We start from the raw sequence: 13,806 nt of genomic DNA on the forward strand, positions 1-13,806 counted from the left end.
TCTGACCTTGTTTAACTTATTTTCTTCAATTCCACTTAGCATCATTCGTCGTCTTCCACGGCTGCTGTAGTCCAAACAGTTCAAAGCTGGATACTCAGATATGACCGGCCTTTGATGTGGTTAGTGCTCCCAGCGAAGGACCGAGGCTCCTTCAAATGATCTCAGCATTTTCATCTGCGCTTCCGCTCTTACCTTGTGATGCACTCTCGCATTTCTCATTACACGGTCACGGCACATAAAGAATGAGGTGAAGTTACCGATCTGCTTTGGAGAGAAATGAATGTCTGAAAGAGTTCAGGGACAGTCGTTCTAATTTGATTTATTGTTAATGGGTAAGATTTTTAAATTACCCTTTATAACTTTTTCGTCACAGTCTGGGTGTCCAAAGCACGCGACTTTTAACATGTTGTAAGGGAATATGTCGACCTTTGGGTGTATCTTACATGTGTTAAGCGATTAAAAAACTCACCACTGACAGAGCGAAAGTACTAAACTATGTATCGTGCAAATGCAGTGGGTTTGCGTCAGAGCTGACTGGGCGAATACGATAGTTGATTAGCAGTCGGGGGCGTGTTCTGGAGCTGGTGAGGGAGTTTGCGGTGTACAGTGCTCAGATGCAGAGGGCGCGCAGCGACAGCCGGAGCTCAGCGCTTTGCGGCGCTCAGGATGCGGCTTCATATCTGACTCGAGGTGCGACGGCCGGTGCGACAAGCCACTACGGAGAACGGAAAACATGGTCAGCGACAAAAGGGTCCACCGCCTTATAACCAGAGGAGAGATACAGGTCCGTATTTATAGGCTAATGGAACGTGAATGACCTTGCCAGAGAAAGCTTGAAATAGCCTACTATAATAAGTTTTGTCACTACTTTCACTTTTCACAATTTCACGAATCACAAAGGATTGTCAAAGTAACTGTATCCTACTGCAGTACTGCATGTATTTAACAACATTTGCATAAAGTTTGTGCCAGTGCGGCTTGTACGGTCGACTCTTCAATTACTTTTGTTGCGAAAAACACAGCAGCTTGTGTTATGGGCTACTTAGGCATGTAAAATGTGGTAATCTTTGTGTTGGTGGTTTCTGGTAATTCTGATCTTTTGATTGACACTGGACTATTCTGTTATTGTTTATTTCAGGTTTTGTGCCTTCTGCTGCTTTACACCAGCCCTCTCTCCTGCTTTTCAAATTTCAGCCCTCTCATCTATAAGATAAAAGAAGGCTTACCCAAGGGGACTTTAATAGGGGCCATTGGCACAGACTTACATTTGGATTTCTCTGTTGATCCCCCTCTATTATTCAATCTGGCGCAAAAGAAGATCAACGAGCAGTATGTGGAGCTGAATAATACCACAGGGGAGCTATTCACGTCTGCAGTGCAGATGGACAGAGAGAGCCTATGCGCGGACCGGGGCGAGGGTCAAAGCTGCTCGCTGGCCCTGGATGTGTTCATCCTACCTCAGCAGTACTTCCAGTTGGTCAAGGTCAAGATCCTGATAGAGGACGTGAACGACAACCAGCCGCGCTTCCCGTCGGCTGAGATCCGGGTGACGGTGCCGGAGAACGCGCTAGTGAACACACGCTTCGCCGTGGAGCAGTCGGCTGTGGACCCAGACCTGGGAGTGAACAGCGTGCAGACATACTGGCTGGACAATGACTTTGGGGTGTTCACGCTGGACGTGGAGGAGAATGAGGGGGGTGAACTCACGCCCTTCCTCATTGTCACTGAGGCGCTAGACCGTGAGTGGCAGGCGGAGTATGTGACGGACATCATTGCAGAGGACGGTGGCTCGCCACCTCTCACGGGAACTGCCACACTCCGGGTCATCATCTCGGACATCAACGACAACTGCCCCAAGTTCACCGAGGCCCAGGTGAATGTGACAGTGTATGGAAATGCCACACGTGGTACCCAGTTGGCACGGCTCCATGCCTTCGATTCAGACCTGGGTGGCAATGCACAGATCACCTACACCTACAGCGAGCGCGTCGCCCGGGACACCCGCAACCTTTTCCACCTGAATCGGACAAGCGGAGTGATTAAACTGGCGGGGAAAATTGACACCAACACCGCCAAGCTTTACAAGCTGACCGTGCTGGCCAACGGACCGGCTTGCATCCCGGACGTGGCAGCAGTGACCATCCACGTCATCAAGGTGGTGTCGGGACCACCACTGCTCGTCCCGCGCTACATCGCGGCGGAGAGGGACGGCATGGTGTCGCTTAAGGAGTCAGAGCCGGCGTTCACGCCCATCGCCTTCTTCACCGTGAAGAACTCTGACCCGCGCCAGAGGGTGGAGTGCATGCTGGAGGGCTCGGGCCCGTTCAAGCTCTCCCCGTACGAGCGTTTCAAGAACGAGTACCTGCTGGAGACCACCGAGCCGCTGGATTACGAGACACGGCAGGAGTACGAGCTCACCATCGTGGGCAGAAGCGTCCACGGCGCGGTCATCAAGACGGTGGTGAGGGTCCAGGTGGAGGACGAGAATGACAACGCACCCATCTTCAAGCAGTCCATGCTGGAGATCTTTGTGGAGGAGAACAACGCTCCCAACACCTTCCTCACCAAGCTGCAGGCCACCGATGCGGACAGCGGCAGCCGGGGGGAGGTGGTCTACCTGTTGGGCTCCGATGCGCCTACCATCTTCCACCTGGACCGGCAGGTGGGAGTGCTGACGGTGACCACCTCCCTGGACCGCGAGGAGAAGGAGACGTACCGGTTCATGGTGCGAGCGGTGGACAGGGGGTCACCGCGGAGGGAGAGCATCGCCACGGTCATCATCACCGTGCAGGACCGCAATGACAACAGCCCGCGCTTCATCAACAAAGACTTCACCTTCTTCGTGCCCGAGAACTTCCCAGGGTTCGGCGAAATCGGGGTGCTCTCTGTGACGGACGCCGATGCTGGGGAAAATGGCTGGGTGGCGCTGTCCATCCTCAACGGCAGCGACATCTTTGTCATCGACACTGGGCGTGGTGCCCTGAGGGCCAAGACCTCGCTGGACCGCGAGCAGCAGGGCACCTACTACCTGTGGATCGAGGCCGTTGATGGCGGCAAGCCAGCCCTCTCCTGCGTCACCATGGTGACTGTGCTGCTCCTAGACGTCAACGACAACCCACCCATCGTCCTCTTTCCCCAGTCCAACCAGTCCTACATGCTGGTGCTGCCCAGCACCTTACCGGGGACCTCCATCACCGAGGTCTATGCCGTGGACCGGGACACGGGTATGAACGCGGTCATCGCATACAGCATCGTTAAACGTTTGGGCGGTGAGCCGGGCTCCTTCGACATAGACCCAAACACGGGCAACATCACCCTGCGCAAGACCCTAAGCGACCGCGGCCTCTACAGCCTGCTGGTGAAGGTCAGTGACCACGGGCAGCCCGAGCCACTCCACTCCACCGTCATGGTCAACCTGTTTGTCAACGAGACGGTGAGCAATGAGAGCTACATCCAGAGCCTGCTCCTGCGGCAGGCCGAGATTGAGATTGAGGAGAGCATCGGGCCACGGGAGACCCACCAGTGGATCCAGGACCGACGGGTGTTCCCATGCCAGCCGGTCCTGATCGCACTGTCGGCCACCTGCTTAGGACTGTTCATCATGGTGGTGTCGCTGTCTGTGTACATTAGCTGCAGAAAGCTCCGGAAACATAAAAAGAAACGACTCGAGGTGGAAATCCCATTAAAAATGAACAGTGACATGCAGCCAGTGGACCGGAAACTCATGGAGATTTCCAACATATGATTTTTTTCCTCTGCATAGACACTTTCTAGCGTTTACAAACACATCCTGACAGAAAAGAGAAGGTGGGACTAAGGAATGAGGAAAATGGACATTGTTTACACACTGCTCAATGTAAAACGTTTTCAGTTGTATCCTACAGAGGACACATAGTCCAAAGCCTAAGCTGTAAATATTGTATATAGAATGTTTTATAATTTTATGAGAAAATCTTTTAATTGAAGAAAAAAATATCTTTAAGATTAACTAATATTTTGACATGAGAAAGTGAAGCTTGTATTATCTCTATGATGAGAGTTCTGACAATATTTCCCATTGTCTACGGGCAATTGTTGTCATGGTCTTTGTCAGCCCTTGACATTATTCTTTGACCAAACAGAACATATTATGTTCAACTCAAAATGAAAATCCTCAACTAAATTGAAACAAATTTCAGTAATCTACACAATTCCCCTCCCTACTCTTTTCTGGAATTTCACTAACTACCCTTTCAACACAAAGACAAAAGTGCTGTGCTGTGACGTGACATGTTGGTGACATATTTTGTTTCTCAGGTGTTAGAGACGCTTTGTTTCCCACAAATATGTGGACTCTGTAGGAAGTGGGAGTTCAGAGTCATACTTGGCTGGCGCTCAAAGAGCTCTAAGTGCTGCACAGTGCTCTGCTATGTGCTACTGCTTGCTCCCCTCAATGTTTTTATAGCAGATTTTATTTGCCCCAGGTTTCTTGTCAGGTTTGTCAGACTCTTCCCTCCCTTCATGTTTTGATTCTGTCCGATGGTAAATTCTCACTCATAACACAAGTGGCTCTGTTTGTATGTGTCAATGGAATTATGTATGACTATTAAAAGTGCTTTATTTTCATACTAACAATAGCCTTTCTGTCATTGTAAACTCACAGACATCAATGTTGTGAATATTATCTCAAGGCGGCATCTTTTCTGTTTGTTATTCATTATGTTAAAAAAATGCAGTGAGACAGTCATGTTTTCCTCAGATGCCTTGACAAATAAGATTCATGTGCAGATAACAAGATTTTTTAAATGTCTAACATGCATCCAAGGACTTGCATATGATAAGATATGGAGATATGTGTGGGCAGTGGATCCATATCCACTTAAGCTTACATTCATCACTTATGGAGATGAGATCTCTCTCTCTCTCTCTCTCTCTCACTCTCTCTCTCTCTCTCTCTCTCTCTCTCTCTCTTCGCTGATGCTGCTGGTGCTACAAAGAACTCCAGAGCGGAACCCTCCAGATTCGCCTTTGTTGTGGAATTCATTCAAATTCAAATGTGCACACGCTCCCTCAAAATCTCCAGTGCTTTTAAACCCCTCCTTGTTCATTAATGGAGAGCAGCACTTTAGCCTTTATCTTTTCACTGAAATAATGGCCTGTAGAAATTCTTTTGCAGGTGTATTTTCTCTGGGGTGGTTGGTCTCAAGTGGAATGCTGGCATGTTTTTTTGCCCGAGTTGAGGGAGAGGTAGAAATATTTATATTTGTTTGCATGTGCGTGCGACTATTTGTGTGAGTGTGTGTTTGTATTATCATATTTCATCTGAAGCTGTTAAGTGGCACTCCTTTGAGCTGGTGCCAAGTCACGAAACCTAGAGGAACTCCCCTCTCTACGTAAAAGCATTAGCATTTTGGCACTAGCGAGCTGTCACAAGCTGGCTCTGGCCATGAGGAACTTGGCTTCACTAACATTCCAGACAAAGAAAAGACAACAGGAAGTGTATTCTGAATACAAGAACAGAAAGCTACGCTATGATATTCATACTCATGATTAGTTGCCGCTGCCTTAAAGAATGACAGTTCTGCTCATAGTTATGTTATTCAACCCTCAGTGGTACAAGTTTTTAACTTGATATGTTTCAGTCTCTGTCTGTTACTAAATAGTGTCATTCTTAACGGTTGCTGTGAAATATATATTAGGAGACTACAACGTTTCATCACCATTTATTCTGTTATGAAGTCCCAAACTACGGTTCAGACGCTTGTGTATTCACTCGGGCGTCTTTGAGCTATGACATCATTTATTATATGTGACGGCTGTCAGTCCAAACAAATATTTATTTAGTGATTCTGTGAAGCAGGTTACTGTATGTGCCCTGGCAAGGTTGCTGCTGGCCTGCTTTAGTGTTGTCTTGATTTACCATGCAGCTAAAGGGATTTGCATTTTTCATGTGCTCTTGCTTGCCCCCTGTGTCCCAGTGAGAAAGTTAACCCACACTCTTGTGTCCCCCGTGTCACGTAGCAAGGACCAAGGTCACACTGGTAGTGTGTTGCACTCTCATCTCTCTCTCTCACACACACACACACATACAATCACACACACACACACTCATTATGCTATTAGGGATTCTTGTTCAGACATGTATCGTATGCTGTTTTGTCAACTGTCAACTGTAAAAGTGTGTCAATCTGAGAAACTCAGACACGCAAACACACAGACATTTTTCTCCTCAAGGTACATGTAGACAGGTGCCCGCACACATTCGTAGGCTCACCCCGATACTTCATCTATACTATACTATGCCTGTTCAGTGCCAAACCCAAATCATCAGACATGCACAGATTTCTATATACGAGGATGTGAGCTTGCATAAAAACGTAAACGTCAAAAGAGAGGCATTTTTCTAGTGTACAATAACTTTTTTCATTTTTCATTCATCAGTTGTTGTTATTATTCATGTGTACCTGCATATCATACAGTTAAGATCATCCGTGTAGTTAAATTACGTGTGTGTGTGCGTGTGTGTGCGTGTGTGTGCGTGTGTGTGTGTGTGTGTGTGTGTGTGTGCGTGTGTGTGTGTGTGTAATGTACATGTATATGAACATGTGAGCATTACGCTTCATTAAAGGATTATTCCGGTATTTAGCACTTTGAGTCCCTTTTCTGGTTTGTTTTGGATGAACTAGAGTGGTGGACACCGAAATTTTGACGATGGGTCCTGTCTCAACTTTCTGACTCGTTTTGAATTGCCTTTGACTGGCTGGCTATGGGCATGCACAAACATGTCCTTAAAACAACCCTTAACGTTCGTTTTCAAAACTGTGCAACTCACCGAGTGGTTAGTGGTGGTACTCATTCTGCTTGACTTATCGGCTGCCTTTGACACGGTTAATCACCGTATCCTTCTCTCTATACTCGCTGACATGGGAATCTCCGGTTCTGCTCTCTCCTGGTTTGAATCCTACCTCACAGGACGCTCGTTTAACGTATCATGGCTTGGTCAGCTATCCGCACCTCACCATCTCACCACAGGGGTCCCCCAGGGCTCAGTGCTGGGCCCCCTCCTCTTTGCTATCTACACCACCTCCTTGGGACAGATTATCCGTTCACACGGCTTCTCATACCACTGCTATGCAGACGACACACAGCTCTATCTGTCCTTTCCACCTGACGACCCCCTGGTTTCAGCACGGATCTCGGATTGCCTTTCAGACATAGCTACATGGATGAAGGCACACCACCTCCAACTGAACCTCTCAAAGACTGAACTGCTGGTCATCCCAGCTAAACCTACCATACACCACGACATCAACATCAAATTTGACTCCCTGTCTGTTTCACCGACCAGGACTGCAAGAAATCTAGGAGTTGTTCTTGACAACCAACTAAACTTCTCAGATCATGTTGCCTCAGTCGCCCGGTCATGCCGTTTTGCACTCTACAACATAGGGAAAATCAGGACTTACTTGACTCAAGATGCTACCCAACTTCTGGTTCAGGCAATAGTCATCTCACGACTCGACTACTGCAATGCCCTCCTGACAGGTCTCCCAGCCTGCGCAGTGAAACCACTTCAGATGATCCAGAACGCGGCGGCGCGCCTGGTCTACAACCAACCCAAAAGGGCACATGTTACCCCGCTGCTCATCCAGCTACACTGGCTACCTATGGCGGCCCGCATCAAATTCAAGTCTCTAACGCTTGCCTACAAAGTAGTCTCCGGTTCTGCTCCCACCTACTTGAATGCCCTCATACAGACTTACACTACCTCCAGACCGCTGCGCTCCTCTGACGAACGACGTCTAGCTCTACCACCGGTACGCTCAAGCCAATCCAAACTTTTCTCATCTGTTGTTCCTCGTTGGTGGAACACACTGCCAGTTCCTACAAGGGCAGGGACATCCTTTTCCACTTTCAAAAAACTCCTGAAGACCCAGCTCTTTAGAGAACATCTACTCTCATAGCAACACTTACAACAAGTCTTACTGATCCTAGCACTCACCAGCCGTTTTAAACTGACAAGTAACTTTTAAAAAACAGCACTCACCGACGCACTTATTCTTACTGTACTCTAATGTTTTTTTAAACTGTCCTAAAATTGTGAGAATTGTTCTAAAACTTACTGTTTACCATGTTGTTAGTCGCTTTGGTTAAAAAGCGTCAGCCAAATGTAATGTAATGTAATGTAATGTGTTCAGTTGATTATTAAAAGAAATATATCAGCGCATATCAATGTATGATTTCAATCCGTGTTATTTGCTATTGTGGAACTATTTTTTCAGATACCTCACAACCGTGTATAAACTTCCGCTCAATATTTGAGTCTGAAGCATAGACAGTAAAAGAAGGTCTCACGGGGGAAAGACTACAACCGTAGACAGACCCCCTTTCCGTTTCCGGTAGCGCAGTGATATCAAGGAGCAATGAGTCTTCCAACAGAAATCAATGGGATTTTACAAAATGGCAAATAAAACACGACAGAAACTGTATTTCGCTACACTACTTGTTTTGGAACATCAACGAACATCACTAACCACTCGGTGAGTTGCACAGTTTTAAAAATGAACATTAAGGGTTGTTTTAAGGACATGTTTGTGCATGCCCATAGCCAGCCAGTCAAAGACGATTCAAAACGAGTCAGAAAGTCGAGACAGGACCCATTGTCAAAATTTCGGTGTCCACCATTCTAGTTCATCCAAAACAAACCAGAAAAGGGACACACACACACACACACACACACACACACACACACGCATACACACACACACACGCATACACACTCTCTCTGTCTCTCTTTTTATCTCTTTCTCTCTCTCTCTCTCCTTCTCTCTTCCCTCTCCCACCTGCTGCCGAGTCTCTTCCTGCTCTTTGCTCCCGTCACCCCGCTGTGGACCAACACAAACAGTAACACTAGCCCCTGTGGCCAAAAGAGCTTAATTACACTCGGCCGCGGTGATGGAGAGGCTCCGTGTGTGAAATAACAAACAGGCCCTCCTGATTAATAAAAAGGGAACCGGGCCTGCCGTCTGGTTCCTCTCCAGAACGTCAAGACTCCATCGAGCAGCTGCAATCAGCTGACCCGCTTAGCTCACGTCCGTTTTGCTTGCCTTTTGTTTCGCTGCAAATCGTGGTTTGTCTGTAGGTGCTAAGGGTCTGTGGGATGCTTAATTCATATTGAGCTTTGTGGGACTGGACTCCAGCATGTGGCCCACAAGACAGACAAAAATTGGAGTGGAGAAGGGTTCGATCTAGACTTTCCTCATTCTTTGGCTTGCTTGTTCATTTATTGATTGTGCTTTGAGGACATAGAGTCAGAGAGCTTTGGTGTGCGTCACACCGTGGACGTCAGTGGAGCAGAAAATATGAATAACAGTCGTAACAAAGAATTTCAGCCCTTTTTGTGTACCCTCTAAACTATTTTCTCAAGCATTGCAGAGTAGCTGGATGCAACCTGATCTCAGGCGAGTCACATTGTCTAGATCAAGTTTTGCATTTGAAAGTGAAAAGTAAATTTGTATTGCGGTCCCTCAGGTGGTTTAGCAGATTTCATTATCAAATGACTAGCCTGTGTTTTCCACCCTGCTGTGCACTCACACTCCCGAGTACCGACAGCAAGCTCGCCTCTGCATGCTAACAACATGATTCCCACAGGTTCACATTAACCGCTGCGTACGCACTGCCTTCTCACACAGCCAGGGACTATACCTGCACAGCATGGGGCCGCTCACAAAAAAACATTCAAATAACGTTTGTCATTTTACTTGTCAAAGTTATTATTTATTTGTTAAATACAATTTTATTTGTCAGAGCATAGGGGTAACTCTTCATAAGAATGAAAATGAAGTGTAAATGTTTTAATAATGTAATGAGGTGGAAGCCCCTGTGAGACTACTTTCAGTCCAGTAGGCTAGTGAAGAAAAGAAAACCATAGTCAGAGGATAATGCTTAAGAAATAATGCATTTAAATAAGCCAAAACAATACAAAAAACCTTGAATGGACAGAAACTGAAAAACAAACATTTTGGGCTCAGCCCATGTTCAGTTTTCACATTTTCATAAAAGGTAAATGGAGGAACTGAATGCTTATAGTACTCAGAGGCTATTCTGAGGCTGGTAAGGGAAGCAAGACAAACCTTGGTGATTTAACTGAAAATCTAAAATACTGAGAGTTCACAGCAAATGGGGAAGAGAAAGGCTGTAAACCCACTCAGATCAAGTGCCTCCTACATGTTGCCTGTTGACCCCTAATTACTGTTCGTTCGAGTGAGAGGGAACTACTTCCAGGTCACACCCACTCAATCTGGAAGCAGCAACATGAACTTTAGTTGACCCACTTTGCCTCTGAATCTTGACTACAACAACTCTCTCCAACAACACACACACACACACACACACACACACACACACATACATACACACACACACACTTTCTGTCTTTCTCTCTCTCTCTCTCTCCATCAGTCAGTCACTCACTTAATCACACTCAGACACACACTCATACACACTTTCTGTCTTTCTTTCTCTCCATCAGTCAGTCAGTCACTCAATCACACTCATACGCACACTCACACACACACACACACACACACACACACACACACACACACACACACACACACACACACACAAATGTGGGGCCAAATCAGGAAATTGCTCATAACGCCTTGGCCTCAGAGTTAAGACTCTTCAGTGGGGGGAAGCAAGAGATTACTGATTGTACTGAGAGAGAAGGATCTTCGGCCTTGTTATGATTTAATTTGCAATTTAATGAGGAGAACTATATTTTGATGTCTCTCTTAGGGCCCAGTTAATTTATTAACAATGTTGTTTTCCTCTTCATGTACCTTTTACTGTAGGTTGACTTGACTCGTCTACTTTATGTCCAGCACAGAGCTCCAACAAACCCCTTCTCTTTGGAAAGTGCTTGCTCTGAAATTACGCTCAATTATTAATGCCGTAGACAGCAGGTAATTACTATCAGTCATGGGCCGATCCCATTTCCAGATTGGCTTTATTGTTCTTCCTATGCCTTGAATTCAAACAAACGCGGCACACAATGAGGCCAGGACTTAGGTTACACGTTGGGTGAGCCTGGCAAGGGGCCCTCTGTGCCACGGTTATGACACCAAATCCCTCTCTGTCGCCTCACTCCTCTCCCGGCACTTCAATAATGCATTCTGATATTATGCCTGTCCCTGCAAAGAAATAAAATCTCAGTCTTTGATCCAATAGGGTCTTTTCAGCGTTGTGATGCAATAGAATTTAATCCAATCCAAGCCTTTTTTCATCCTTTTGTGGATTATGTTACTTTTTTCTCTCTCTCTCTCTCTCTCACATTTGAAATTACACACACTCTTTCTTTTTTACTCTCTCTCCATCTCTGAACAGGTACCCACACAAAAGGACTGAGCTGAAACCATCCAGTTACCAGTGGTTTGGATTGACTCCAAGATCACAACTCATTTTTTTTTTTTTATCTCTCTTTCAACTTGTTTCTCTGAACTCTGTCTCGTGTCACTGTTCAATGCAACACTCTTGTGCAGAGTCCCATCCATTCGCAGTGTCACAAATGGATCATTACACAACCCAGTGTAATATCCAGACCTGACAAAACCCAAATGCTGTTCCATTATTGTAAATAGCCACACTGTATTGGCAATTGATGACCTTTTTAAGGATTATGCAACCCAACCCATGGGTCAGGAAGCAGATGCACTGAATAAAAGGTAATTACTTCCTACTATTGGTGCAATTTGAATCAGTTGGTGTGTTGGCTTCAAACCAGTGACTGTTAAAGTCATGGGCAGCAAATGTTCAGTCAAAACTGAGACCATTGGATAGGACAAGGATTGGGAGGACAGTGATTTAACCAATTACTGTGGGATCTGACCGATTTTCTGCGTGCTCTGTCTGCAAAAATGCTACACACTGACTCTGGCTGCAAGCCCATAATGTCATTGTTGCAAATTGTCTGCAGGATTTTTATTTACTTTTTAATTGAGGAGAACACAATGACACATTGTAGACAAAATGTTGTTATGCTCATAAATACAGAAAGTAATCAGTGTGATTGCAGTCGGTAGCCAAGTCATTGTATTGAAAGCAATTGTTTTTCTTTACCTCTGGATCTGTCAGGGCTCATCTTCCATAAGTCTGATAATAAATCAGTTTATGTCTGTAAGTTGTTTTGACTCCTGTTTGGGTTTGTTGTAGCTCACATGATTAAAACACTCCTATTGAGTGATAAACAACTACAAATACATGCCTGAGTTCCAATGGTTACTTTTCAAATGGAATGCATTACCCAATGCAAATGTGATCCACATGGAATTATGAAAAGATGTTTGCTCTTAACCTCAGCAATACACACACACACACACACACACACACACACACACACACACACACAAACACACACACACACACACAAACCCCAGCAAACACCTTTGATGTAAATTTGACACATGCCCCACAGCAGTAGCCAAGCTAACTCACTTATCAGAATAGTGCTTGCTCAAAGTCTTTGTAGATATCAGACTTCTGTGCCATCTGCAGTTGGACGTTTAGCCCCAGTGTGACCCTTCATCCCTGCCCTTTTGCCCTGACCTGCCTGTCATACAGATCAGAGTGAAACTAGTCTTCAGAGTCCTCTCCAGGGTCCAGTTGAGGTCAAAGGTCCGACTGACCAGTTTAATGGGGCTCTGCCTGTTGTCCTTGGAAACTAAGTGGCATTCTCTCTCCCTGGTAACAACCTTAATGGAATTCAATTCTCTGCCACTCTGCTCACTCTCTCTCTACTCTGCCTAACGAGCTCCACCTTGCCCCACTCTGCTCTAATTACTCTGCCAGCTGCACTGCATTTCTCCACTAACCTCTCCCAGTATATAAAGCCCTGTTTTTCAGCCAAGCCCTGTCAGATCATCTTCAAACCTGGACCAGTAACCTGCCTGCCTGCCTGCCTGCCTGCCTGCCTGCCTGCCTGCCTGCCTGCCTGCCTGCCTGCCTGTCTACTCTCTGACTCCTACCTGTGATTCGGATCCTTTCTTGACTGCCTCCCTGTTCTACTGCCCCGGTTATCCCGACCTGCCTTCCGGATCTTCTCGATTACTCTCCGATCTTCAGCCCCCCCGGTAACTCGAATCTGCCTTCTGTCTCTCACCACGTTTAGTGCCTAGCCCTGGTCTGTACTACTGCCTGCTGTTCACCTTGCTGTTGTGTGTGTGTGTTCCCCCAGGCCTCCGACCACCAGACGAGCGAGCCCCGACGCGTCACCACCCTCAGCCCGAGACGCCGCTCGATCACTGGGGGACACACGCACTCAGCACCTTGGACTGGAACCCCCCGGAAACTTGGTGACCCCCGGAGCCCAGGTAACCCACAGGACCCTGAAAAACCCCAGAGCCCCTGGAACCCCTGACACCCCTGGCACTCCTAGCACCCCTGGACCCGGAACCTCCAAGACCTCACGATTCTCTCACTCCTCTTCCCCCCTGAACCCTTCAATAAAAAGACTCTGAATTTGAATTTGCGCTCTTGGGTTGTCTTCTGTCCGTGACACTAAGATTCCAAGACAAGAACAAAGTACATATCTACAAATGAGTGTTGATGTCAGAACATGAAATGCTGTGAACAATGTTCCAACATTGCATCATTTTGTGTCTTAGCCGTCTATGTGAACAACAAGTAGAAGTCAGAGGGATTAGTCGATTAGACAAGTAGAAGTCAGAGGGATATTGAACGCTCATATCAGGTTGATATGCTGTTCGGTGATCATGTCTGAACTGGAACTCACTCAATGGAATGGAATTCAAATATTGAAAGTTCAAC

At 46.5% G+C, this 13,806-nt stretch overlaps 1 protein-coding gene and 1 long non-coding RNA gene across 2 annotated transcripts; both read left to right on the forward strand.

Moving 5' to 3' along the window:
- The first annotated feature begins 443 nt into the window (after nucleotides 1-443).
- LOC121698863 (protocadherin-20) lies at nucleotides 444-4,611 on the forward strand. The gene is made up of 2 exons (XM_042081326.1): nucleotides 444-784; nucleotides 1,139-4,611. The coding sequence occupies exons 1-2, from the start codon at nucleotides 734-736 to the stop codon at nucleotides 3,743-3,745; spliced, it is 2,658 nt and encodes an 885-aa protein (XP_041937260.1). The 5' UTR covers nucleotides 444-733; the 3' UTR covers nucleotides 3,746-4,611.
- Nucleotides 4,612-13,067: 8,456 nt separating this feature from the next.
- Nucleotides 13,068-13,503, forward strand: LOC121698756. Its single transcript, XR_006026852.1, has 2 exons — nucleotides 13,068-13,109; nucleotides 13,214-13,503. It is a non-coding gene; the product is annotated as an uncharacterized LOC121698756 (long non-coding RNA).
- The last annotated feature ends 303 nt before the right edge of the window (nucleotides 13,504-13,806 follow it).

Source organism: Alosa sapidissima, chromosome 23 (assembly GCF_018492685.1).
Source record: "Alosa sapidissima isolate fAloSap1 chromosome 23, fAloSap1.pri, whole genome shotgun sequence".
NCBI classification, from domain to species: Eukaryota; Metazoa; Chordata; class Actinopteri; order Clupeiformes; family Clupeidae; genus Alosa; species Alosa sapidissima.